The 25,219-nt window shown below is 41.1% G+C and overlaps 1 protein-coding gene across 1 annotated transcript in view; it reads left to right on the forward strand.

Annotated features, from left to right (window-relative positions):
* Nucleotides 1–25,219, forward strand: part of LOC139352083 (gamma-aminobutyric acid receptor subunit gamma-3-like) — an 82,896-nt gene that overhangs the window by 37,575 nt on the left and 20,102 nt on the right. The window contains exons 4-7 of the mRNA XM_070994130.1: nt 12,011–12,108; nt 12,523–12,654; nt 16,024–16,106; nt 22,496–22,633. Of these exons, the coding sequence (XP_070850231.1) occupies nt 12,011–12,108; nt 12,523–12,654; nt 16,024–16,106; nt 22,496–22,633 (451 nt within the window). The remainder of the gene's footprint in view (nt 1–12,010; nt 12,109–12,522; nt 12,655–16,023; nt 16,107–22,495; nt 22,634–25,219) is intronic.

The following is a 25,219-nucleotide window of genomic DNA, read 5'->3' on the forward strand; positions in this document are numbered from 1 at the left end:
TCTTCTTTCTTGGCCTGAGAACATAGCAGCTGTTTATGAATTTATTTCCCCATGTTTCACTCTCATGTTTCAACTCTTCACTTCCTCTAAACAGAAATTTCTTGCAACTAATTTGGAATTCCAGGCATCTCAATCAGCTGTGATGGGATGCTTTGTATCCTGCAGCTCCACTTATGTGATTAAGGTTGAAAACAGGTGAGCTTTTGCATACAAGCTAGCTTAATTTAATGCTCCTTTGATGCAAATTTCATAGGCTCTTAATGCAAGCAAACTGTGATATATTGGAAAAACGTGGCTACCTCTGGAAACCATGGCTGGAGATATGAATGGGAGTGTCTAAGAATAGGAAGGAGAAAACTAAGTGCATTTTGGACCTGTGACTCATGGATTTCCAAGTCTTGTTTTATTCATCCTTGTAATTTTTGGTTTCTCAACAAAATTGACCCAACCTGTACATGCACTTAAAGAATGAATGAAAGTGTGCACCCTCAGTACAACAGCAACAGGGGACAGACTCACTGAATAATTGACTTCACAGAGATTGAAGGACATCCTGAACTTTCTCTCTGAAAAGACAGATGAAGCTATTTTTGTGGCGGGGACACTTAGCCTACTTACAAAGCACACAAACAACAACAAAAAAAAACAACCAAAAAAAAAAAAAAACGCAGATTCACCAGTGGCGTTGTTAACTGGGATAAAGCCTCTGAATGTTTTATGAATATCCCTGGGTCTCAATTTATGAAAGCAAGCATTTCCAAGACACACCTTTGCCTGATTATAACGATGTAAATCACCATAAGTGAGATTAATTCCCAGGCCAGCTGCCATGGCACACCAATGTGCAAAGGTACATTGGGAGATGCACTCACTGTGACATTAATGTGAAATATGAGCTTAGCATAGAAGAAAAGGGGATGACCTTACTTTGCCTTTGTAGAATCCAACTGATACATCTTCAAGTCATAATTCGCTCCCCCTGAAGCATATATGTGAAGCGAAAATTCAAAACTTGAACAAAGCATCAGCAACATAAGATCTGGCATATGACCGCTTCATCACCGTCAAGCCTCTTATTTTTTTGTCTTTTTCTCCTGCTGCTGAAAATAAAAATAATAACGAAGGTGAATGAGAGCTCGGATTGCAGTCATTTTGTGTATTTTGATTTCATGTTGTGAAAGCCAGCCTACGCACCCGAGCGGAACATGTTGGCAGAGCACAGTGTCGCACATCTGACTCTCATTTCACTGTGAAATAACTTGAAAATGGTGCAGTCCTCAAGTGAAAGCCTAAACATTTGTGGGCAGGGCTGAGCCCCCCAATGTTTCAAGATCTTAACAATGCCTGTGAAATTCACTAACATAGACACACATACACTATCCATCTATGATCTAAAACTCTACCTATGATGTGTAAACACATACACACACGCAGGGAATATACATCAAAGGCTCCGACCCTTTTCAGAAGAGACTCAGACTTAAAAGGGAACATTGTGTTTCCCTCCCTCAGCTTACCCTTTCATTTCTGTTCAATATTCGCTGCTCATTTGTGCTTTATGCACTGTTGATAATGATTACTCGGCAGTATCTTAGCGTTAAAGAGCCAGTTTGATTCCAGGGTGCAGATATTTTGTTTGTGCTGCTGTTTGATTCGACCTCCATTTAAACCTGCACATAATGTGACTTTTTGTAGCGACACTAATCGCACAGTATTCTGCGTACTCAAAAAAATGAAGACAACTGCTCTAATTTTGCATTAACAATGGAACAAACACGTATGAAATGTGTTTGTGAGAGAGGTGGCTTGAAACAATTAAACTACAGACAAAATTAGCCACTGGCTGGTGAACATTGTGGCACATTTAACAGCGACAGAGACAGTCATTTCCCTCAGGAGTGAAAACTGAGCTAAAACAGAGAGAATATTGGACTGAGAACAACAAGATGCCATTTCCGGGGTGAGCATATTCAAATTCAGTCACCAAAGGATTTCAGTTGAGCTTGTTCCACCAATTAAACTCCTTGAACCCATTGAAGCTGAGGTCCTGCTATATGAGAGCACAGTAAAAACAGGGGGGTCCGTCTATGTTTATGCAACGTGTACTGGTTGACACTTCATAGTTTGTGTTTTGGCTTTGCTTTGATTCAATAATAAAGGCACATGCAGTGAGACACGGCACTACATGTGAGGCCATCTCTGAACACGCTAAACAAAGCCTAACTTCAATATCAATCCACTTCAAAATCACTTGCACATCCCTGAGAGAAGAAATCAATCCAGGACACAAAACACATCCGCAGTGTCCAGGTCAGTGTATTCCTTTGATGATACTTCACACCCACTAGAAGAAGCCTACAGTATCGTATGTTGTACTCTGAGCTGACTTGTTCACTGAATAGTCCCTGCAAGCGTCCTTCAATTCTGTTGCTCTGTCATTTTTAGGATGTAACTCTTCTATCTGTCAACATTTTGACATGAATATAGAATCTTAAAGTCTAAATATTGGTGGCTGCCATCTCCATTCAGTTTTGGCTGGATTTAAAAGCATAGAAGCCTGAGCGGTGCTAAGCATGCCGCTAATATGATTCAGAAGAAAAACACGGCGCAGGCTGAGAATTCTTTGTACTCTTGTGTAGCAGAGAAATTGTGCTTTTTCCAGATGTCAAACGTCACTTTAAAGTGCCTTTTAATGTACTGTAGTCTTGGTGCATAGGCGTGCAGGTGAAAGTGTGCGTGTGTGTGCGTGGGCCGGTGTGTGTATTTTGCTGCTTTTCCGTGCATGACTGTCGATGATGAGTCTAATTTAGGCGCAGGGAGAGTGAGGCTGAGAAAACATATGAAAAGGTTATCTGATTGCAGTGCAGAAGGTCACTGTTCTTCTCCTCTTGCACCAAGACATCATTAAGATGGCCCCATAAGTTGATTTCGAAAAATTAAATGGCATTCACTGTGCTTAATCACATTCTCTCAGCTGGATGAGAAACGGCTGCAGCCTGGCAACAGACTAATAAAATTAAAAATGATTTTTCCTTCCATAACTGTCATATGTGACCTTTTTGAAAGTGTGATACCTGTTGAAACTAGAGGGGACTCAGACGCGGCTAACCTCCACCAAAACTGCTCCTCTTTCTAAACATCTTTCTGCTGTTTGCAAATCTACTTCATAGGATTTAAAATCCAATCTTTCTCTCTTTCTTTGTTTGATAGTTTTTGCAAAAATGCAGCTTCTCATTGTAGAAACTTAAACTTATCTAATGTAAATGTTCTCCAGTCCATGATGGACCTGCTTTAAATATGTTCAAGCCCTTTTCAGACAAGGAATGCATAACACTCCTGACTCCATCTATCTGTTAAAGGGACAGATCACCTCAAGCGATGGAAGCCCATAGGCGACTTTATTAAAATCAAACGCAAACTTGAAAATGAAATTCCACGTCTGCATTATAAGCAATTCTATTAGCAAAGCTATTTGAGCATCACAAGCCGAATTCCATTATGTTTAAGAGAAAGCAGACATCTCTACTACTCACGCCAAAACAATCTGGATGCATAAAGAGTACTACAACCTAAGACAGAAAAACATTTTTGACTTTTTATCATTGACTATCAAATATTTTTTCCACTTACAACTTGTTGAAGCCTTAATTAATGGCTGTTGTGAGTGACGCACTGATAGATTTTCCCAGCTAATTCATCACTGAAAATATTAGCGAATTCCACTGCCTGTTTTATTATTTTATTTCAATTTTATTATTTAAAGTCCGACAGTGCTCAGACAGTGAACAACACATTTAATTTGGCGCTCTTGTTCCTATTTGCTCTCAAGCTGCATGTAAAGAGTTCAGGGCATTCATTCCACCCCTGCAGTTGGAATGCAAACTGTAAATATACAGGTTGGTAGTTTGAGGGCTTTTTAGCCTCTTTTGTGCCAGTTGCACTGCAAGGGGATAGTTGGTCTGATCTAGTCTGAATAGATTCTCTTCAGCAACTTAAAATCGGCTCTTTCACAGTGTTTCATAGTTCATTAAATGCTTATTTATTATTTTCTTGCAAGGCAGCACAAGCACAGCTCTCTCTCTCTCTGCAAGTTAAAGTTATGCTGCTGCAGCCTGTACGTTACTCTGACAGCGTTCATTTCAGACTTGTGGCATGTTTGAAGTCATATGGAAATAAGAGATACCATCATGTTAACTGCCTTCAGATTAAAGTAAAGGGGTGCATGTCTGAAAGGGACTTTCAGAGCCTTTTTTGTGTAAATGCTTCCATATATTTGGTGGAATAGGCCACTTTCCTCAGAATTACATTCAGATTGGATGATTCTTGTAATGTAATGTGTCATTAATGTAGTGACAAAGTAAGGTTGTGGAAGTCGTGATGCTGGATGGATGTGTGGCTTGTCCAGTTCTTATGTCGGAAATCTAAGTTTGCATCCCGTCACAAACCTACAATTCATATTGTGTTTTCAAAACAAAAGTTTAGCAAAATCATCCAGCATTGAAATTGTGGAGTAGGCTCCCCAAGCTGGAGCGAGCTGTGGAGGCACTAACCCTCCAGGGCTGCCCAGAACAGGACATATGAAGATACACAAAATGCAAGCAAGCAAGAGATGCCATCTCCGCGTATCAGATGGAGCTGGGTGCTGGAGGTACATATCAATCATCTGAGCCAGTATGTGGCAGGTGGAACAAAGCACAAGCAGCAGCTGCAGCGTTATGTAAGCATGACACCGCCTTACTGTCTCCATCAAATCTGATTGGTGACTTGTCTGAACATGCTTTTGAGAGTCAGTCGATATTGATTAGCTGGCGAGATTTGCGAATCCTTTCGTCCTCCCTCTGCAGCACGTTCTTCTTTCTTAAGCCTTTCGATTCTCATTTCTGCCCCTCATCACTTCCCCTTATTAGATTACAGATACTCTTTCCTCTCTGATCTAATTCCTCTTCCTTTGGCTTCTCCTCCTCCGCTTGTTTTTCCCTCCGAATCGATGTATACAGAAATTTAGTGTTTGAAGTGAAACTCGGCATCTAAATTAATTATGAGCAGAATGTGTTTGATAGACTATTCCCAAAGCCTTGAAAAAAGATCACCTGTTCAGAGACGCGGGGGGAAAAAAGCTGGAGGTATCAAAATATGTTTAAGGACATGTTTGTTTGAGATAAACAAGAAAAGGTGCGTGTTGTGCCTTTAAGCAGAGGACTTTAAACTCCTGCTAATGCTGCTGATAATAGTATTATCACTGCTTTAGTTTTATTATTCAAGGGTGTAGGTTTGGTTTTAATATTGCATTCAGTACAAGTCTCATCCACACACATACACAAACCCCTTTCTCTCTCTCCTGCCGTTCTCTGTTAGATTATGGAAGACTTTGCTATTTTGCTTCGTATTCATTCATTTTTATTGTACATTGCCACATGTTTCCCTTTCTTTGTGTCATTTACTTCTTTATATTTTATATTTCATCTTGCACATAGGCTATTTGAACAGAAACGCGTACAAAAACACCTAAAATTCTGCAGCAAATCAAAATCATAACCTCTGTTTATGTCTCGCTCTTTTGCGTTATATTCTTTATATTTTGTTATATCTGTGTCCCTTTGGACTATGTCCCACTAAACTAATATAGAAAAAAGAAGAAATCATGCATTTTATTTTATTAAGGCAAATATGGCACTAAAATGACTTTAGAACTGATAACTGATAACTAACTGATCTTTCAAACCATCTCAAAAACTTGCCTGCTTTCATTTTTCAATCAGACATTTCACTAGGACACCAGAGCTCCTCTGCAGCTCACCTGATATTTTGTATAAAATGACACATTCATGACGAAAAGTAATTTTGCAAATAAATGACATCCAACTTCTAATGTCTCATGCAATAAACAGATTACGGCCATGTTCTCTGGGCCACAGTGGCACATTAGCCGAAATGCTAGCATCACATTGATATTAAGCAGATATAATGTCTACCATGTTCACCATATTGGGTACCTGCAAAAGTATCAAACAAATCCACCTGATGATGGTGTTGGATGAAATGTAAGTGATCAGGGAGGTATTTTCATTCATCCTGTGCAGCAGCTGACTGTCTGCATCAAATTTCCTGGCAATCTATGCGACGGTTGATGAGATGTTTTACTCAAAACCACAAATCATGATGGCGCTAAAAGAGGGTCACCAAAGCCATTAAGATTCATCCTCGGGGAACATGAATGTACCAAATTTCATGGCAATCCATCCAATAGTTGAGATACAGTCATGAGGAATGCTGCTAGTGTGGCTGAAAACTCAGCGTCTGAGGCCTTTTGACAGGATTGAGGTTGGTTTGCAGTATCAAAAGACAATGTATGAGCAATGAACACACATCAGCTAAATTCAAATTTAAAGTCAACAGACTGACGAAATCATTTTTAATCATGTGATTTTTGAATAACGTGATGTTTAAATGTCTTCTTCTTCAAACTCACCACCGTTTATTTACCCCACAGACCCACAGCTTGTGCAGCTAGCTGACAATGTGTCGTGCAGTCTGCCCAATCATAATCAAGCGAGGTACTCCCCAGACCTCATCAAAGCAGTTTGTCCAGATGCAAATGTACGTCTATGCTTCTACTTCCACCTCTCACGCTACTCCTGCTCTGTCGTTAGCAGCAATACTAGCAGATAAATGGGCGCTACTGCTACCTCTCTACCTCCACCAAAACAGACTAAAGTCAATCATTTGTCTCAGAGTTAGACAAAGAAACACAGGTGTCGATTGTACCTCCAGCCACATGCTCAGTGAAGCACAGCCGACACTTTGCGTCATTTTTCTTTTCATGCTGCTTCCTTCCTCACAAACAGGCGGCTATGCAAATGGTTTCCTTTTCTTTCATTCAAAGGTCTTTTTTATTTGATTCTTAGGGATGAACAAGACAAAAGCATGTTTATGAAATTAGCTCACACACACACACACGAGAGCAATCTTTGAAATGCCACTCATATCCACAGGTGCCGCAACGTTTTGTTTGTTACACATGTGACAGAAGTTCATCACCACCCCTCAGCGGTGGTTGAATGGTCGTGTTTACCGTTATTTCTGCCCGTCACAAGGAGCGTTGCTGTGAGGGCTGCCTGCGGGACGTAGCAACAGCGCATTCTGGGTGGATGTGTTTATTTGGGGTGGGGGCATTGGCGGTGTGGATGTGAGGGCTCAAAGAGTAGAACTGCATATTTAAATATCGATGGGTGAAGTACTACAAGAAGCAGCACAGAAATGGACATATGACTCAGAGAAATCAAACGCTTCTCATGTTTATCTTTTTTCTTCTTCTTGAGGGATTGAAAATGTAGTCCAGCGACCAATTTCCCAAGGTCTGAGAGATATAAATATTTCACTTATAAATATTTATACCAACTATGCGGCATCGGTTTTGCCTGAAGAAATGCATTAGTCAGTGATCTGTGCAAAAGTTTGAGATTCCCCTCACTGTAAAGCATGATATAGTAAAGTGCGAGATAGTGTTTTAGAGCACACTGGATTCTACTTAATCAGTAAGAAAGTGGAGTGGAGTCTATTATGAGTGAGTTGTAATGGTGAAATATGGCCGGTGAACTGACTTTTTGGGTCAGTTCATTCAGAAAGTCAGCGTAAGGGAGAGCCTAACACTGGTGGAAGAACTCCATGTAAACGTATTTAAAGTACTGAAAGTAAAAGTACTTATTTTGCAATTTATTAATTATCACTGATGCATTAATGTGGAAGCAGCACATATTGGTGCCATAATCTCAGGTTTTTCATCCAATATCAACGTTCTTGGCTGTTGCGGTTTATTTTGAGCTCCTGGAAGGCTTTTAATGTGAAACATCTGTGCAGGAAGTGCTACTAATGGTACCTTAAAGGCCTAATCACACCAAAATTTGGGGCAAAATTCCATTCCATTGGAATTTCTAGAGCAGGATACCCCAAATGCAGGATGCTACAGCTTATTAGCTGTGTAGAGATTAATGTTTACAGTTATGGGTAAGACCGATGATACAAATACATCTTTGGAACAAACTCTGTGAATTTACTTTTCCATTCTGTCCACTTTCCTTTAGTTTAGCTGCTTTTTTTCTTCCATTCTCATTTTCATTTGTTCACGACCTGACCCCACATCAGCTCGTGAATGGCAGAATCAACCGTAAACAACAGGCTGACTCATTTTAATCACTGATCTGGAAACACTGATAGCAGGAAGCTTTTCCACTCAGAGTTTGCGGTCTGAAACTTTCGGGCAAGAACAGCATTTCTGGCTCAGTGAGTGTAAAGCTTTTGTTATAAAGACAGTATTAGCCTACTGCCCGCCAGCCCTGTCTCCTGGAAATCACATTTGTACATTACTAAATTGTTTTCATAATTACATTGTGGAGACAACATAAGTGCTGCCTGTTCAGAGACGACATTTCTTTCAGTCAATGAAACATTGCATTTACGAACTGAGCCGCAGTCGCAGGGAGGCGTGAAAAAGCTGAACAATGCTGGAGTCACTATGAGCAGATAGCGTCATGCAAGAAAGCAGTTCACTTTTACGACTTGCCAGGTTCATTCATTGAGAACATTTCCTCACTACAGTATGTTAATAGAAAACTTTATTTGGTTGACATTACGTGTTCCTCAACACACATTTGCTGTTGCAAATGAGTTGTATATGAACATCATTTGCAGAAGACAGGGCTGCTGCCCACTTGGATGTGGAGAATGTGGCTGAGCAACGTCTGTAATTGATCCTCCTCCATGCAACAGTGATGAGGCTGGATAAGGAGGACTCTATTTGTTCTGACGCTGTTCAAGTCAGGCTAATTGATTGCAGTCAGACTTGCTTTGCTGTCAGCATCCTTGGGCTTTAATAATGGATTTCATATTATCAGATTGTGAGTGGCATTTGCATTCCCAGAGACAGCAGGGTCAAATTTGTTGATTTTTTTTTTACCCACCTATAGTGAGGACATTTGCTGATATCCAGTGTGTGCTGAGGAAAAATGACTTCTTTTAGGTTGTGGTGTTCTCATTTGATATGGCAAAAATAAATTATAAGTGGATGCACAAAGAGGTTTTTTTAATGTGAAATGAAGACATTTTGCAGAATTTTTTCACCCTTGGTGTGAAAGATTGCCATCTGCACCTTCACTTTTGTCCCTGATAATGAATTGGATTCGCAACACACACAAGAAATGATGCATTTTTGACCATGATGGGGTTTTCCAGCGCTTCCTCTACCTATTGCCTGCTGTGTGAAAGTTAGTCAGGGACAGGAGGGAAATAGTTTATCACATTCTGAATATTTTAAGACCTAAAATAAAATATTTATAACCTAAATAATGAACTTGCAACTCCCAGACTTCTGATGTTGGATTTTCCCAGCTGAGATTGTACAATACAAGTCACCCTTGATTATCTCACCTATGGGTCTTTGCTTCATTGTTTTTTGGCAGTAGCCGTGAGTAATGGACTCCCTCCCTAACACCCTCATTTTCTGACTTTGAAATGGATCCCCAGGGGAATAATGCAAGCCTCCGTAGTTAATTTCACTCAGATATCTCCCAACGCTCATTGTTTTGCATAATGTCCATGAATAATGGACCTGCTTCAGTGCCGTGTCTCATAGGTGTAGTCCCCAAAAGGACCCAGTGGAAGCAGAAAATCCCATCTGGGCATTGCCGTGACAGTTCATCTGCAGCGGGCGCTAACGTGTAACACGTTGTGGGTTTGCTGTGTGAATTATGGGCACGTCACCGTCAGCGTGAGTCCTCCCTATCATTATCCTCCAAAGGTCACACAAGCCCAGAGTAACAATGGGGATTCTGGTGACAGATGTATTAGGAAGGTCAAGTCTCGCCTGCCTGTTTTTGGAAAAGGTCAGAAAAGCCAGGAAGTGAGTGACACTGTGTGTGTAATTGTGACATTTTCTTGGGGGGGGGGGGGGGGGGGGGGGGGGGGTTGTGCATGTGTGCTTCACTTACTCTACTTCAAACTACAAATAGGCCGCACAGGTGTTAAAACCCATGGTAGATCAGATCTTGGGTCACCTTACAAACTTTCGCGACATGACAAAAGTTTCAAAACGAGACTCCGTCCTCGAGATAATCCCGCTATAATTGCACATTTTTCCCTTAAACCCGGATCAGCTTTTCACCAAACACCATCACTCCGAGACAGTCTCACATAATAGACTCTGGATTGCATATTTTCTTTCCCTACATTTCATATCAGCGACGGAATTGTGAACGGCCTCCAAAGAGTTCCGGGTCTGACCTTATCACTGAAGTATCAGTGCACCTTGTTTACATTCTGTGGAGGATTTCCAGCTGATGCACTGACCTTCTGCTGCCATGTTGGAGGCCCTCAGCTTCTTAGCGAAGGAAAGCTTGTCACTTCTCTCATTTGTCTGACACACGGGTATTAAAATGCTGTTAGTCTTTAGGCTGCTTTAGGTTGATCATGCAGTATTAACTATGCAATCAATCTCATCCCCAAATATTATCCTTACTTTCAAGAAGTAAATGGTATTGTGTAATATTTTTTACATGAATAAATTAATATAAATTAACATAAATTAATGCTATATAGCATGAGACATGCGGTGTCTCGTCTGCTAAAAGCATAAAATAATAAACTATAATCCCGCAACAAACTCATGTAAAATGCATTATACTGTGACTGTGGAATATGTGCAGTGTTCATCACTCCTCACTCTGTGACTACCCATGAGGAAGTGAGGACAGGGAGGGGGGGACCATGACAACCTCCACCTCAGAGGAATGCAGACTCAGAGCCCACAGGTGGCTGCTGAGGTGGAGGTGGGGCTTATGAAGGGCTGTGAAAAGCAGCAATATAAGCAAATGATACCATAGCTTTCAGGTGAGCTGTGTGGCAGCGGGCCAGGAAGAAAAAAGAGGGAGCAGAGCACTGAAGGCCTTTGTGTACGTTACAGAGCGCCTCTGTATTCTACTGCAACATCCACTCTCTCAGCACCATCTCCACCTCCACCCAAAGCACTGTGAACTACTCCTTTTCTCTGTCTCCATGAGAGCTTGAGATGCAACTGCGACCACAATACTTGAATGCTGATCACAACATTTCATTTTACTACGTGCACTACAGAAAGTGCTATTTGGAGTATATGCTAAGATCTGGGAGAGTGAAGACAGCTGTGTCGCTGGCTGTCAGCACAGCCCACACCTAGAGAAATGCTAATAATTAAAGGCTCAAAGATAGTTGAGATCAATGAATGACAGTCGTTGTCAGCTATATTTTGCCAGGTTATATTTAGCCAGTATTTGGATGCACGTTCTGCAGAGGAACATGGAGGCTGTAGTCATGCTCCATCTGACAAATGTGCCACAACTTCAAAGTGGTTACATTAATAACTTCCTCCTCAACTTGCGGCATAACCAGATAAACTTCCGAGCAAACAAAGCCTCCTCTCCACAGCATTTAAAACAGCTTTTTTCATCTACCAAGGTAGCTGGATTAAGAGAATGCACTCAACTTTGACACAGGAGGGGAAATTCAAATTCATTCAAATCCACTTTTTTCAAGGAGTTAACATTACGCAATGAAAAGCAAGAGAAAGCCATTTTTCACCACCAGTAACACAGATGTCCTTGTAATAATACCAATTAGACTTTAACTTACTTTTCACCGACTTTCTTGAATCAGAAACGATGGAACTTCACACAATTAGAAGTAGGTTCATTGCTGAGGTGAAAAAAAAATGTGCTGAAGTAAACAAATTGTGAGATGTAATTTAATTTCCATATCAAAAGCATAATGCGTGTTTCAGTGTATCCAGTGAGTGCTGTGCTGCTTTCGGATTTTCTTTGATGTGGACACGTTGGGGTTCAAACAAACACATTATCAGCTCCTCCAGAAGGACCACACAGAGGCTGTTCGCACATTCTTCATCCAGCACAGCTCATTCTGTCTCCACGCTACGTTAAAAAAGGATTGTCAGATCAGTATATTGACTCGACTTTTCTCTCCCCAGGAGTACCAGATCGATATTATCTTCGCCCAGACCTGGGTGGACACTCGTCTGCGGTATAACAGCAGCAGCAGCAGCATGCCAACTCTAACGCTCAACAGGTATACTGGATTTACCGAGGATATACTGAAAATATACAGACAGCTTTCTGGCAGATTCCTGCATATGTCGGCTTTGCGGCCGTAGTCTCGATACATTTATATTGATAATTACAGCATGTTATATTTAACTCTATTTTTTAAATGAAGTGTAACTCAAAACACTGCTGTGAGGCTTCATTCTTTCCATAATAATGTGAACATCTCATTTGAGAACAATATTCCTCTCTCTCGGGAAGAGGCCTGTAATTAATGGAACAAATTGATTGATGTGCTTTGTTTTCACCATGTCGCCCGGGTATTTTATTATCCTTTTATTGGGAAGTGGGGCTGCCTTGTGCATTTCAGGAAAACCGAAGGAGTTCAACAGCAAAGCATTTCTTACCTTCTCTCTCTCGCTGTCTCTTATTCAATCAGCAATATGGTCGGCTTGATCTGGCTGCCCGACACCATCTTTCGGAATTCCAAGAACGCTGACTCTCACTGGATAACGACGCCCAATCAGCTGCTCCGGATTAGGAACAATGGAACAATACTTTACACACTGAGGTAAAAATCACCAGAACGCATGAAAACACACAGTATAGTATGATGAGAGAAAAGAAATACTGTGTAGAGATCCAACAAAGATGCAGATACAGTGAACCAATGGCAGATAGCTCGCATAGCACTTAAAGTAAGTAAGTATTTAGAAGAGCAAAACATACAGTGAAAATCCCTTTTAACATCTAATAATTGCCAGCTGTTGATAGTCACTAAAAACCTAGTCAATCTTCAATTGACAGACAATCCACACACACTTATATTAATATTATTTTAGTTTAAGTTACAGTGTTTAAGACAGAGTTTTCATAAAAAACTCTTCATTCAAACTTAAGAAACAAAATAAAACTCACCAACTCTGTTATTCTCTGAGCTCCTCTCCCGGTTCACGCCTCTCCTGCCCAAGCCTGCCGTGTCTTCGTCCCTGGAGTCAAAGCCCTGGTCGAAGCCGCTATAAACCATCTTTTCCCTGTCATCAAACTGGCCTCTGAGGTCTTCTATGTTCACCAACAATCTCCCAGTGCTCCGAGGTCTCTGTCGGGGAAGATGACAGTCAGCATAGGGCCACTAGCTGTGCAGCTAACTAGCTAACAGCAGCTACAGCCAAGTGTATCGTGAGCAGCAGTTATCAGTTGCTCTGGTGACCCCTATTTGTTTAGAGTAACGTTTGACAGTTGACAAGTCTAACAGCTTGTACCTTTACCTGTAACATTAAACAACTAGAGGCGAGGTTACATATTGCAACCAACTGAAGACCCCTCGCCAAACCCCGAGCCAGTGTTTGGTTTGTCCATTCTTGGCTACTGTAGAAACATAGCTGTTCAACCTGGCGGCCTCATTGGAAGAGGATCCATTCCCTCTGTAGATACAAAGAGCTTATTCTAAGGTGAGGAAGGTGATAATGACAACACACTTATGACTATTATATTCCCTGTCTGCCAGTAGATCCCCCTAAATCCTACACACTGGACTTTTAAGGGATTTTTTTTTTTTTTTATGGAATTGGATTTTTTTGTTTTTCTCTGATATCATTATTCAATTGCATTATCCTTGACACCTCAGCAATATTGTTCACCTGACATTGATGCCAAGAAAACATACTGAATTGAATTAATAGGCAATTATTGGTGCATTTCACAGATCAATTCAGTGGTTTGCAATAATGACTAGTTTTCACATATCAAACAGTATGTTCACACTCAATGACGTATTTTTGCCCAAATCGCTAAGCGGACCACTTCCATCAACTGTCATGTCAATGTGCAATCCCATTAAATTAACTAGGAGGTGCACAAGCTGGTTTGTGCACATCAGAGCACCCACCTTAAAGCTTTCTGTGAGGTACACTTATGCGTATGATGTTATTATAGGCCATTTTTACAACAAAAAACATGTATGCTTGAACCTGACAGCCCCTCACTCTGAGGTATACTGACCTCCACAATTGTGATCGAAGCTTGCCACCCGAATGAGTTTTTACCCCACATGAGGATCGTTCCCTAACCATCACCAAGAACCTTGTTTTTTGTGCCATATCTTAATCTTTGACATTTTGCATTTTGATAGAGACATTAGAGAAACAGGCAGGCGATGCAGAGAGAGACATATGACATGAAACAAACATACACGCGCAGGTGGTGGAATGATTAAGATGCATACCGTCTAACATGCCTGGTTTGACAGCAGCTGGGGCCCTTACCTGCACTTCAGTAACTACTCATGATCTGGTGGCTTATTCTCTAGTCTACTTTAGTACCGTTTTATTCTTTTTCCCCTCCATGTTGTTTTCAGGACTGAAATTTGAATATCGTTGCTACAAAGCCTCGCTTTACCTCGAGCACAGAAGGGCAGAAACTTCTCCTCATAACACAACATGTGTTTCTGCTCATTTTGCTCAGCTCTGACACACAGGGGGAGTTTGTTTGTGTGTGTGTGTGTGTGTGTGTGTGTGTGTGTGTGTGTGTGTGTGTGGTGTTTGTGGCCTTATGACAATATAACCCCCACAGTTTGTCTACAAAAAAAAACAAAACTCAGAATTCAAGGGGACAGGCTCTTTTCAAATTTGAGTGGCATCTGAGTGTATGAACCCTCAAGCTCTGACATGAGCTTTTTCTGTCTTGAGGATCCAATTTCACCAGCGTATCAAGGATTTCAAACTAGACCTTGGTCAAATAGCAAATACCACCATGAGTGTTTGTTTTCAACACCTTGGAGGACCAGACACAAAGCTGGGTGCCAAAATGAAAAGCCTTTAACATTCATTGTGCTGCATCTGCTTTCACTAACAAGTTTCGATTGGAGGGTCCTGGTGTTGTGTGCATACAGGCTCTTCAGACAGCCATCTTCCAGAAATTCCTCTTCAGAACCACAAACTCCATACAAAATGTTTGGGTTTTAATAGCTAATTTGACTTCTGCTAATGCATGTTTCAGTGATGAATTTGAAAATTATTGTTTCATTAAAAGGATATTAAGTCTTACAGAGGCGTATGTTTGGGGGCGTACTTGCATAGACTGATCTCGCGCTCACATCTCCGCAGTGCATGTTCCCACTTGCTCTCCTCACCTCAGCTCGGCACTCTCGCTCAAATTTGGACTTTCAGGGTCCTGGCGAGGGCGGCTGCGAGTGTGTATGCAAATGGGGACTGCACATCATCCGCACTTTGTTCACCTCCAAGCAAGACGAGTGAGGCAGCCCTCATCCTGCTTTGAATGAGGCTCCTCTTTTGTGCTCTAAGTCAGTCAGTTAATGAGAAACTGTAGCAAGGACAAAGACACAACAACACAGAACAAGCCAGAGAAAAAGCCCATTTTCATGACGGGCTCATTTTTACAGCTATTGTCGTATCCAGTGAAAATTAATTTCAGGATGATAGATTGAAGTAACACGCAGAGAATATTAACTGAGTCGGATTCAGTTTTATATTTGTATGTAGAACTAATCCCCTGGGTCTTTGTGATCACCGTTGCTTCCCCAAAACATCTGGTGCATTGACTTGTCCGGTGATCATAGCTAAGTGCTTCTGTTTTTGGACGCTTACATGCCTCTGGGCCCTGACCTGTGAGTTAACGCCGCCTTGACGAAAAACGTGTCCAGCGCTGATGATTAAACAGTTCTGTCATTTGAGGGATTTCACACATCAACCAAGCAACCAAGTGTGATCCTGCGCCATCTGGTTCGAAGCCAGCGCCTCACATACTGTAGTGCAAAAAGTGCATTATGTGATATAAGCAATGATGAATACCGTGCATTCTCACCATGTGTTTCATGGACCTCGAGTTGAGGGATCCAAAGCCTTATTTGCCTTGCATGTCGTTGTCTAAGTATTTCTGTCTCTCTGCGTTTGTCTCTCTCTCTCTCTCTCTCTCTCTCCAGGATGACCATCAACGCAGAATGCCAGCTGCAGCTCCATAATTTCCCCATGGACGAACACTCCTGTCCTCTCGTCTTCTCCAGCTGTGAATATTGGCAGCAGCATGCACACCTACGCGCACACAAATGCACACAAAAACACAAATAAGCACATGGTCATGCACAGCGATGCCTACACATCAACACCTCCTTGAGCAAAACTTTTGAAGCAGAGATTCGGCTTCATGAATGCAAAAAAAACAGCAAACAAACAATCTTATACTTTTAGATACATTTACATATAAAGCAACAAAAAGTGCTCTGCTTGGTCTTGGCTTCTTCAGTCATGCTACAGGAAAATCATGTGACTGTTGCATTGCTGCTCTGTCGTCTTTGCTGTGGTGCTGAAGTATCTTGTAATGCGTCGTTGAATATGTGTTTCTCTCTCTCCCTCTATAGTCTATAGTCTCTCACTCCATGTATGGCAAATAAAACAGTGCTGCAAATTTACACCTGCATTTCCCAAATGTTAGATTTCAGACAATGGTCAGTCTGCTGTGATAAATCAGTTGCTTTGTATACATTTCCTTTCAATTGCATATTGAATAAGACCAAACACTTCCCAGCAGTAACACTTGTCTTTGCTGTGGTCCTTCATTAAATAAGGACAAACACAGTTTGGCTGTTCAGCAGATTAGAAAAGGCTGCAAAATAAATAAATATTATGTAACAAGTAGGATTCACATTCAAACAAGGACTGTGAGCATTATTTTAAGCGCACTTAAAATCAAAGCTCAAGTTGAGATTGTTTTACCTCTAATTCTCTTAAATGGGATATTTAATTAAATCTTCAATTTAAGTCAAATTGCAAATACTTGATCAGTTTGTGATCAGCAGCTAAATTTTAAAGAATTTCTGTGCTGTCAACCTTTTCTGTGATGGAACGGAAAGAGGGGTGCAGATTACAGTTCTGCCTCTCAGTGGCTCATCAAATTCAGATGAGGGATCAAATGAGGAAGATGAAGAGGATGAACTTAATGCATTGGGCCACAGTGAGAACCGCAGCATCAGTAGAGCCACTACTGAATCTAATGATGAGGCCTAGCTTAGAGTGTTTCCATGATTCATAGTCACACAGTCTCTTTAGTTATAATGGCTTTTAGGCAAGTAAGTGAGAAAAATGTATTTTTATACTACCTTTCCTCATCAGACGTCACCAAGTGCTTCATAATAAGGACAAAAGAAAGACATAAAATAGAGGCATAATGTAGAAAGTCCAAAGGGAGACAGTCCTGTTCGGTCAAAAGCTCACTCAGCAGCATTTGAGACCATTTGGAAACCATCCAGGCAAGTCTTGCTAAGACAAGTGAGCGGGGAGTTACAACAGCAGAGACAGGATGAAATAAAAGTAAAAATAATAATTACTCATCCCTGCTTGAGGCACGATAAGCCTTCTATGGGAGGATTTAAGAGACGCAGAGAATGAACTAAGGATGAGACCAAAGGGACACATATAAGGACCTCTACTTCATCAGCATTATCTGTAGAAAATGATCATCCATCCACTTTTTAAAAGTAGTTTGGCCCAATCAGCATGCTGTGAGGAACTACTGCCAGGCGTGGGCGTGGTTTAGACAGCACCAGAAGCAACTGTTAGGTCGAAAACAACAGCTTTCTTGTTAGCATAGACACTGATGTAGCATCAGTATATCAGAATCAAAAAGTATTTCTTCATTACATTTTCTCCCAACTGGCTCTGGCAGGAGCCCCATGACATCATATGGTTCACTGATCTGGCTGGTTGAAGTTAGCCTGTGATAGACAGTGACAGACAGATGGTTCGTCCAATCACCTGCCAAGTATTTTTTGAAAGTGCCTGCCTTTTCCAGACAGTTTCCGAGGACGTCCCAGATGGGTGGGTGTGACAAACCATCTGCTGCATCAGGCTACTGAGGCGTTAATGTAGAAGAAAATAACAATAACTCAACTCTATTAACTATTTCTATGTTCTGTTAAATGTGCACATTTAAACAGCCGAGTGCAGCAACTCACGGAAAATGACATGATAGCTGCATTAGCACTACCAATGGCTATGCTGGCATGAAATTTGAGTCCTCAAAGCATTTATTGTTCCATTAGCCAGTCCCTATGAAGTTACTCACCACCTAAAAAGCCCCAAAATCACATTTGATTTTGTATGACAGGTCGTTCTGTTAGACAAGACATCTTCCACTGCTAGATATGATTTAATTTAGGCAATAGTCATTACCTGATACGGCTTCAGATGGCAGCATTTATCACAGGCCGTTATGAAACCTCCTTTCAGCACTGACTTCGGGTAATCAACTGACTATTTTTGAGCATATATACAATTTGTTCATAGTGTGATGAGGCCGGATGTCACAGCACTCTACATAGTGAAAAAGCTATTGACCGCAAATGGGTTTCCATTATGTCTCTGCTATCAGTGACAGGATTTGCAGTAATAACCTTTTTTTTACAGTCTCAGTTCATGACCATGAGAATGGAGAATATTTTTCTGTCTGTAGCTGCAACAGATTAGCAGCAAAGGTCTTCAATAACACTTTATTAAAGCCTTGAAGTTATGCATTTGCTGGAGCTGAATACTACCATTGCCTCATCATAAACTTTAGCTTATGTTACTTTGGAATTCATTTTAAAGTGCCAACACTGAATCCTCCCATTTAAAATTAATGTAAATGGGCTTTATTCATGATTTTCTGATCAGATCAAAAGCTACCAAATTACATTGGGTGAAAATGAGTTCAAAATGGCCAGTTAAGGAGGTTTAATGAACATTTTCTCACCCGTGTCTATTTTAAAAAGCCTTTTACAATGTGGATATGAACATTTTTGGAGACAGCATCACAGACTTCCAGATCTGAGTCAGCTCTTTCAGAAAATGTAAAGCTGCTCTCCAGATTTCCATTTGTCTCTGACAAGTTATTTAACCATTTAGAAGTTCGAAAGGAATCGTTTCAGTCAATCTTCATATTACAGATGCCAAAGGAAAGTGCATTAGCTAACAAGTGTTTCTCTTGGGTCATCTCTTTTGCATAAACACACGTCTTCCTCAGTCATTGCACATTAGGATTTCTGATAATGAAGCCACATTTGGCTGTCGCTTTTCTCCATTGTCCATAATCCTCTCTTATGTACTGTAGCATCCCCTGCTATCAACCTCTCTTGCCACTCAAGGCGCGTAGCTCTTAATGTATTATGATACCGTACAAACCTAATGTACAAGCCTTTTAAAATGCTCTGTCGCTTCATTATGAAGCAAATTAGAAGCCTCTCCCTTATGGCTGCAATCAATTTCACTTATTAAGACAAAACATTGTAAACATGATAAATGCAAATCTGAAAGTTTTTTGATAGCAGATGTATTCCTGACAGACATTATGCATACAGTCTGGCATCGCGCAGAAATGTTTTGAATTCATGTCTCGGCTCTCGTGAAACTGAAGCTTTTAAGGTACTGTATCATTACTTTTTGCTTTTTCACTGGATAATATGTTAGAAAAAATAACTTTCCTGACAACCTGTGAGCTCAGAATAAAAGACACGGAAAGCCTTAAGAATGATTAGAAGCGCTTTGGTCTCATGCAGTTATCGACATCGCAGGCATAGCCGCAATCACTTTCAAGACATGTTCTATATTAACATTTTCACTGCACTCACCAGTATGATCGGTGCTATTTGTGCCACAAAAGGCTGGCCATGATTGCATGCCAGGAAGTAATTGGCTGTGTTCAAGAAATAGCAACTTTTCAGTACATGTCCCTTGGTTTCTTGTCAATCAGCTGACAGCTGCAGAACAAGATGAAAATAATTTGGCGAGAACTTAAAAACTCCGTGTTCTCACATGTTCACTGGACAAATACAGATTGCAAATCAACACTATGTACTAAAACGCACCTAATAGGCTCTGTGAGGCTGCATAGCGCTACTTTGAGCTAAATGTGAACACATCTGTGCAGCATGCTAACAACCAATCACTGATCCCCATTCATCCTAGTTTATCCAGTACTTGTAGAGATTTTTCAGTCTGGACTAAAGTAGGGGGCCACCCAACATTGCCATCCCTAAAGCCATGCTGCTAGCGTGGCTCTTCTTAAAATCTTAAAATGCAAGCAATAAGTATGCAAACCAATCAGATATGTTGAAAAGATCATTTTAGCAGACCCGGCGCTGTCATTTGCTCCCTGTTAAAACCTTAAAAGGCTCAGTTACACCAGTTGCAAAATGATCACTCTGGAAAGAAAGCAGAATTAACCACAGCTCAGCGCTGCCAAAACAGGCCAGTCATACATTCAAATATGTAATCAGCAGTTCTCAGTCACTGCTGCCCAAAAAGCAAAGGACCTCCAATGTGGCTGCCACGGGGCCTAATACATTATTTGAAACCCCACCACAGGGCTGGTTGAATGGTCAATCATGAACTCGGTCTTGTTTTCATTTTGAAAACATCATCTAAAAATGGACTGGTGTCATGCTTTTGGGTGTCAGTGTGAAGCACAAGGGAAATGTGCTGAATGCTTCCAGTTTAAACATGTCCCCATGGAAGCTGATGCTGGAAATAAACTGGGACTGACCTTCCAAACATGTATGGCTGTGGAAAAGAGTGGCTGCTCTGCAATAGGTGGGAAAAACTGTGCTTAGAGTCAGCTGTTTTCATTCACAGAGTGTGATAAGTTATCTTTACTAAGCACACTGTATTGTATTTCAGACAAGGGGAAGAGCTGCATCTTTAAACATAACTACACCCTCTTGCGTGCATACTGTGGGTAGATAAGCGTGGTTTCCATGAATGAAAATGAATGAAAATGAGAATGAAATGAGCTTTAGAGAGTTTTGTGAAGAAATCAATTTGCCTTTTATACTTATTTGGTTGAACTTGTTATTCTTGAAAAGAGGACATTTCAGTTGTAGGGATTGTTTGTTGTTTTAGTTTTTTTTGGGGGGGAGGGGGTTGCCATGATTGCACCCTCTACATGAGTGGCTCTGACTGCATTACCGGTACTGTAATTTGACTGGTGCAATGTGTTTGTGAATGGACAGTTTCAGGTAACAGCACGACGGGTACTTCTACATGCTGAATGTTGTAAAGGGGCAGGAAAATAAATAGCTAAAGGTTTTTTAGCTATACATAGCTGCAGCATTATTCTAGCACATCGCAAGTAATGTTAAGAACTCAAATTTCAAGTTGACTTGAAACCCCTCTCGTCTCCCCTGACATGATATTGTCTTTATTGGCAGACACTCACATGCTCCTCACATCTAACTTTGTTTACCGTTACACAGTAGAAGCAGACATCCCACATGCTTGCATGGAGGACAGCCAAGGAGAATATTGCAGCCAAGGCCACAGAAGAGTTTAATTCATAACATTATGGAAGAACATGTTGCTTCGGGGGGCTTTTAAAGGCATGAAAAATGACAAGCATTTTCTAGCTACGAAGACACTCTGGTATCACAATGGCAACAGTCCTTGCAGTAAAGATAATTGTACGAACACACCAAGAGAAATATGATGGCAATAATACTTGCGATCTCTATTAGTGTTTGAAAAAACCACCTCTCTCGCATCATAGTGATTGCTCTTCTTGGTTATCGATGGCTATCCTCTAAATGAGACTATTTACATAATTAGTCTGGTTTCCACTACTGGGCACAATAAGACTCCCCACTTGCTCATTATTTCTGTCACTCAGTTTCTTTTTTTTTTATGCAAACTTGCCTCAACTTGCCAAATGAGCTCACCTTTCACATGGAGTCATTGTTGTTGATGCATTAGCTTTCATAAAAATTCAACATCTTGGGTGCTTCCCTGGGCTTGTGTATTACTGCTTCCCCCAGCGAGGATCTGCATGTGAAATCCTGCAGTTCTAATGCTAACATGCGCAGGACCAGTACGCTGCAAAGTGGAAAGCGTTTCGAGTGGCTCATTCTGTAAGCATTGCACGCAGAAGCGCTTTCACACGTCACTGAAGTGGAACAATATGCTTGTCACACAAGTATATGGAAGACGTATAGCCTATAATCTCAGACTATGAGACATATCCATTTCTATAAAAATTCCATTTCATTTCATTGCACTTTTCTTTAACATAGACTTGCCTTCTTCTATGCGAGATCACAATATCTTGCAATAAAGCACACAGACCATTACAATTAAACGATTAAAACTCCATAATACATTGAATTACATGGGAGAGAGGATATTTGCTCAACACTGGTGCACCCCAGCAGATTCCAAGCAAACAAGTTAACAGTAATTGCTCAGTTGGTCTGCAGTCCACTGAATTGCCAATGAAAACTTACTGTATAAATTTGTATAAATCATGCCCAAATCAGGTCTAAATCATGCATACAATAAAAACTGCATCAGTCAGTCCTGCATCCGTTGCTTTCAACTTCTATTCTATCAACTCTTTCTTTCACACGCTGACCTCACTCTCTGTGTGGTTTCTAGACGGCTACCCACGAGATGAGATTGTGTATAAGTGGGCGCAAAACTCAGTGGCAACTTCGGACCAGAAGTACTGGAGGCTTTACCAGTTTGACTTCATGGGGCTCAGGAACACGACGGATGTGCTCACAACAACAGCAGGTAAGGAAGACGCCAATGAAAGGTTGAGAAAAGGTCGATATCTCGGGCAGTGGAGTCCCAAAAAACATGCTGAATGGCTGCATTTCATGGTGTTATGACCGATAGTATTTGAAAACTTTACTGATTTCCGGAGCGAAACTCTTTTCCCCTTCCACCCTGCCTTCAGTGGAGGTTAAAAGTCAGTCTTCGCTGCAGACTAGCAGCTGGATTCAGAAGGAGTTTTACTTGCTGTTCAGCAGGCTTCCAAATAAAACTCCCAAGCCACTTGACTACCTCAGTGCCCCAAGCTTGGCATGTAATCACGTAACTACAAGCTCAAAGCTCATAAGTATTCCCCTCGGGTGTAAGGGCAAATAGGTTTTTCCACTGACATTAATCACCAAGATTAAAGATTAAAAAGGAAGTTTAATTATTCACTCCTTTTCCTCTCTCTTCCCAGGCTTTAAGTGTGGTTGTTAGGCCTTGTCTTCTGTGATGATTTCATTTAAGTTTGTTGTTTGGGGAGGCAGCTGGAGAAATATTGTCACTCCAACAGGTGCCAGTAATTATACTCCCAACTGGCACGGGATGGACAAGTTCTTAATACATTTTTAATGCTTTCACACGACCCGTGAAGATAAAGACAGATTTCGCTGGCTCAATAAGCAAAGCATTATGGATGAGGGAGATAGAGGAAGAGCATGATTTTCAACCTTGCCTAACCTTGTTTATGAGTTGCGTATTCGTGCCATATAGTCTTTTGTCTTTGGAGAGACATGCGCTGGTCTGCATAATGTGACCTCATTCAGCTTTCTAGGAGAGCTCAACCTTCGTTCATGAATATTCGAGGAACAAGAGTGCTTGGCATGATTAGGAGAGGGATAACAGGGAGTGGCATGATATTATTAAGAAGCTCAGTGGAAATTAGATGCACAGTTATGTTCAAGCATATTTGTGTTTGTCCCAGTACTCAAACATGACATAGCTAAGACCAATATATCCCTTTTTTGAACTGATGTTAGCACATCCTATTGTCTCAGTATATCACCCACTGGGAATACTGATCAAGCATCCTGTTTATATCTAATGAGCGACTGCCATTGTATCTTCGTTTCTGATCACAAAAAAAGGTGACTGATGAGCGTTCTCGTCCCGAGACACATTGACAGCCTTATAAATGATATGTTTTCCTGGACTCCCGCTGTAGCGTCAAAACACAGCCAAACTAATTTTCTGCTGAGATGCTCAAAAGCGACGGCAAACCTACACATCTACCTCATGCTGTTCAAGAAAATTTGCCGTTTTCTCATTTATTACCTCGTTTCTTTTTCCTGTTTCACTTGGCGGAGCTCCATCTCCACACGCATGATGATTAGATCCCCGGCTAAAAATACCTATCATTAATTTACATCATGACAAACTTCGAAAGTGCTGCGTTTCTCTTCCTCTTTTTCTCTTATTTCCCCTTCTCTCTGTCTCCCTCTTTCAGCTTTATCCTTCATCCCTTATAAACACATGAGGTATGGGGCTGTTTTAATGAGGACAGAGTGGACAGATCCCCGGCCACAGCGCCACTGGGGACCTCCGCTGCAAATCCACCATCGTTATCAATTCAGCAGTGTCCTCTTCAAAAGGCCCCAATGCGGAATCCCAAACACTTCAGCGCTTTGTTCTACCATCTCATCACAAGTTCCCCCAAAAGCTTCTATTATGCCTTTTTCTGCGGTTACATTGCAGAAATGCTGATGTTCCTCCGACCCGGGAAATTTTTCGAATGCCTTTTTGTAAAGAATCTGTCGTGAAATTGCTGACAATCCCTTGCATTGTCCTCCCATCGCATCGTAGATCACAAGACTGATATTCCTTCTCCGCTTCATGTGTGAGAGAGCCTTCATGCAACCTGCAGCTGACCGCAGATCATATTAAAGTCAAGGCTTAGCATAATATCATGTATGTGGTCATGATGTGAGTATTTAGGTCACTTTTACAAGATTTTTCCTTGGAAACAAGTCAGCTGAAAACATGAAGAAGTCAACCATTTTCAACAAACTCGTGCAGATAGTGTTAGCTTCATTAGCTAGCCAGCTGCCACTGATAAAATCAATTAGAACTGTCTCCTTATCAGCTAGCTACAGCTGATGACATCAGTCAGCTAACAAAATTGACAGTTGAGGGCTAAAAATGAGAAAAACGCTTTTTTGAAACCTGCCATTTTTCATTTTAGTGTCCTGTGTCTGTGGTCACATGGACTTAGCATTACAAACAGGCTAAGGGTCACGTGCTCTGGTGAGGGCCATTCAAGTGATAACTCTGTTTTTGACATCTGAGAAGTTGGGGCCTCAAGACAAACATGGAAAGTATTAAAAAGATGCTGACACTTGCATAGGGTAAAACATTTTTCAGTGGAAGTTTTCATTTTCAGCTTGTGGTTCAAGAGAGCAGTCTGGCATTAATAACCATCTCACACTGATGAATTAGTTTAGAAACAATAGCGTGGAACATTTTCAGAACTTAGAGGAAAGGAAATGCACTCATATACGTGTTTTTCGTGCGACTGTGTGTCAGTTTCGTGAAAAGCCACAGCAACAACACTTCAGCGAAGTTGTC

Source organism: Chaetodon trifascialis, chromosome 24, assembly GCF_039877785.1.
Source record: "Chaetodon trifascialis isolate fChaTrf1 chromosome 24, fChaTrf1.hap1, whole genome shotgun sequence".
Taxonomy (NCBI): Eukaryota; Metazoa; Chordata; class Actinopteri; order Chaetodontiformes; family Chaetodontidae; genus Chaetodon; species Chaetodon trifascialis.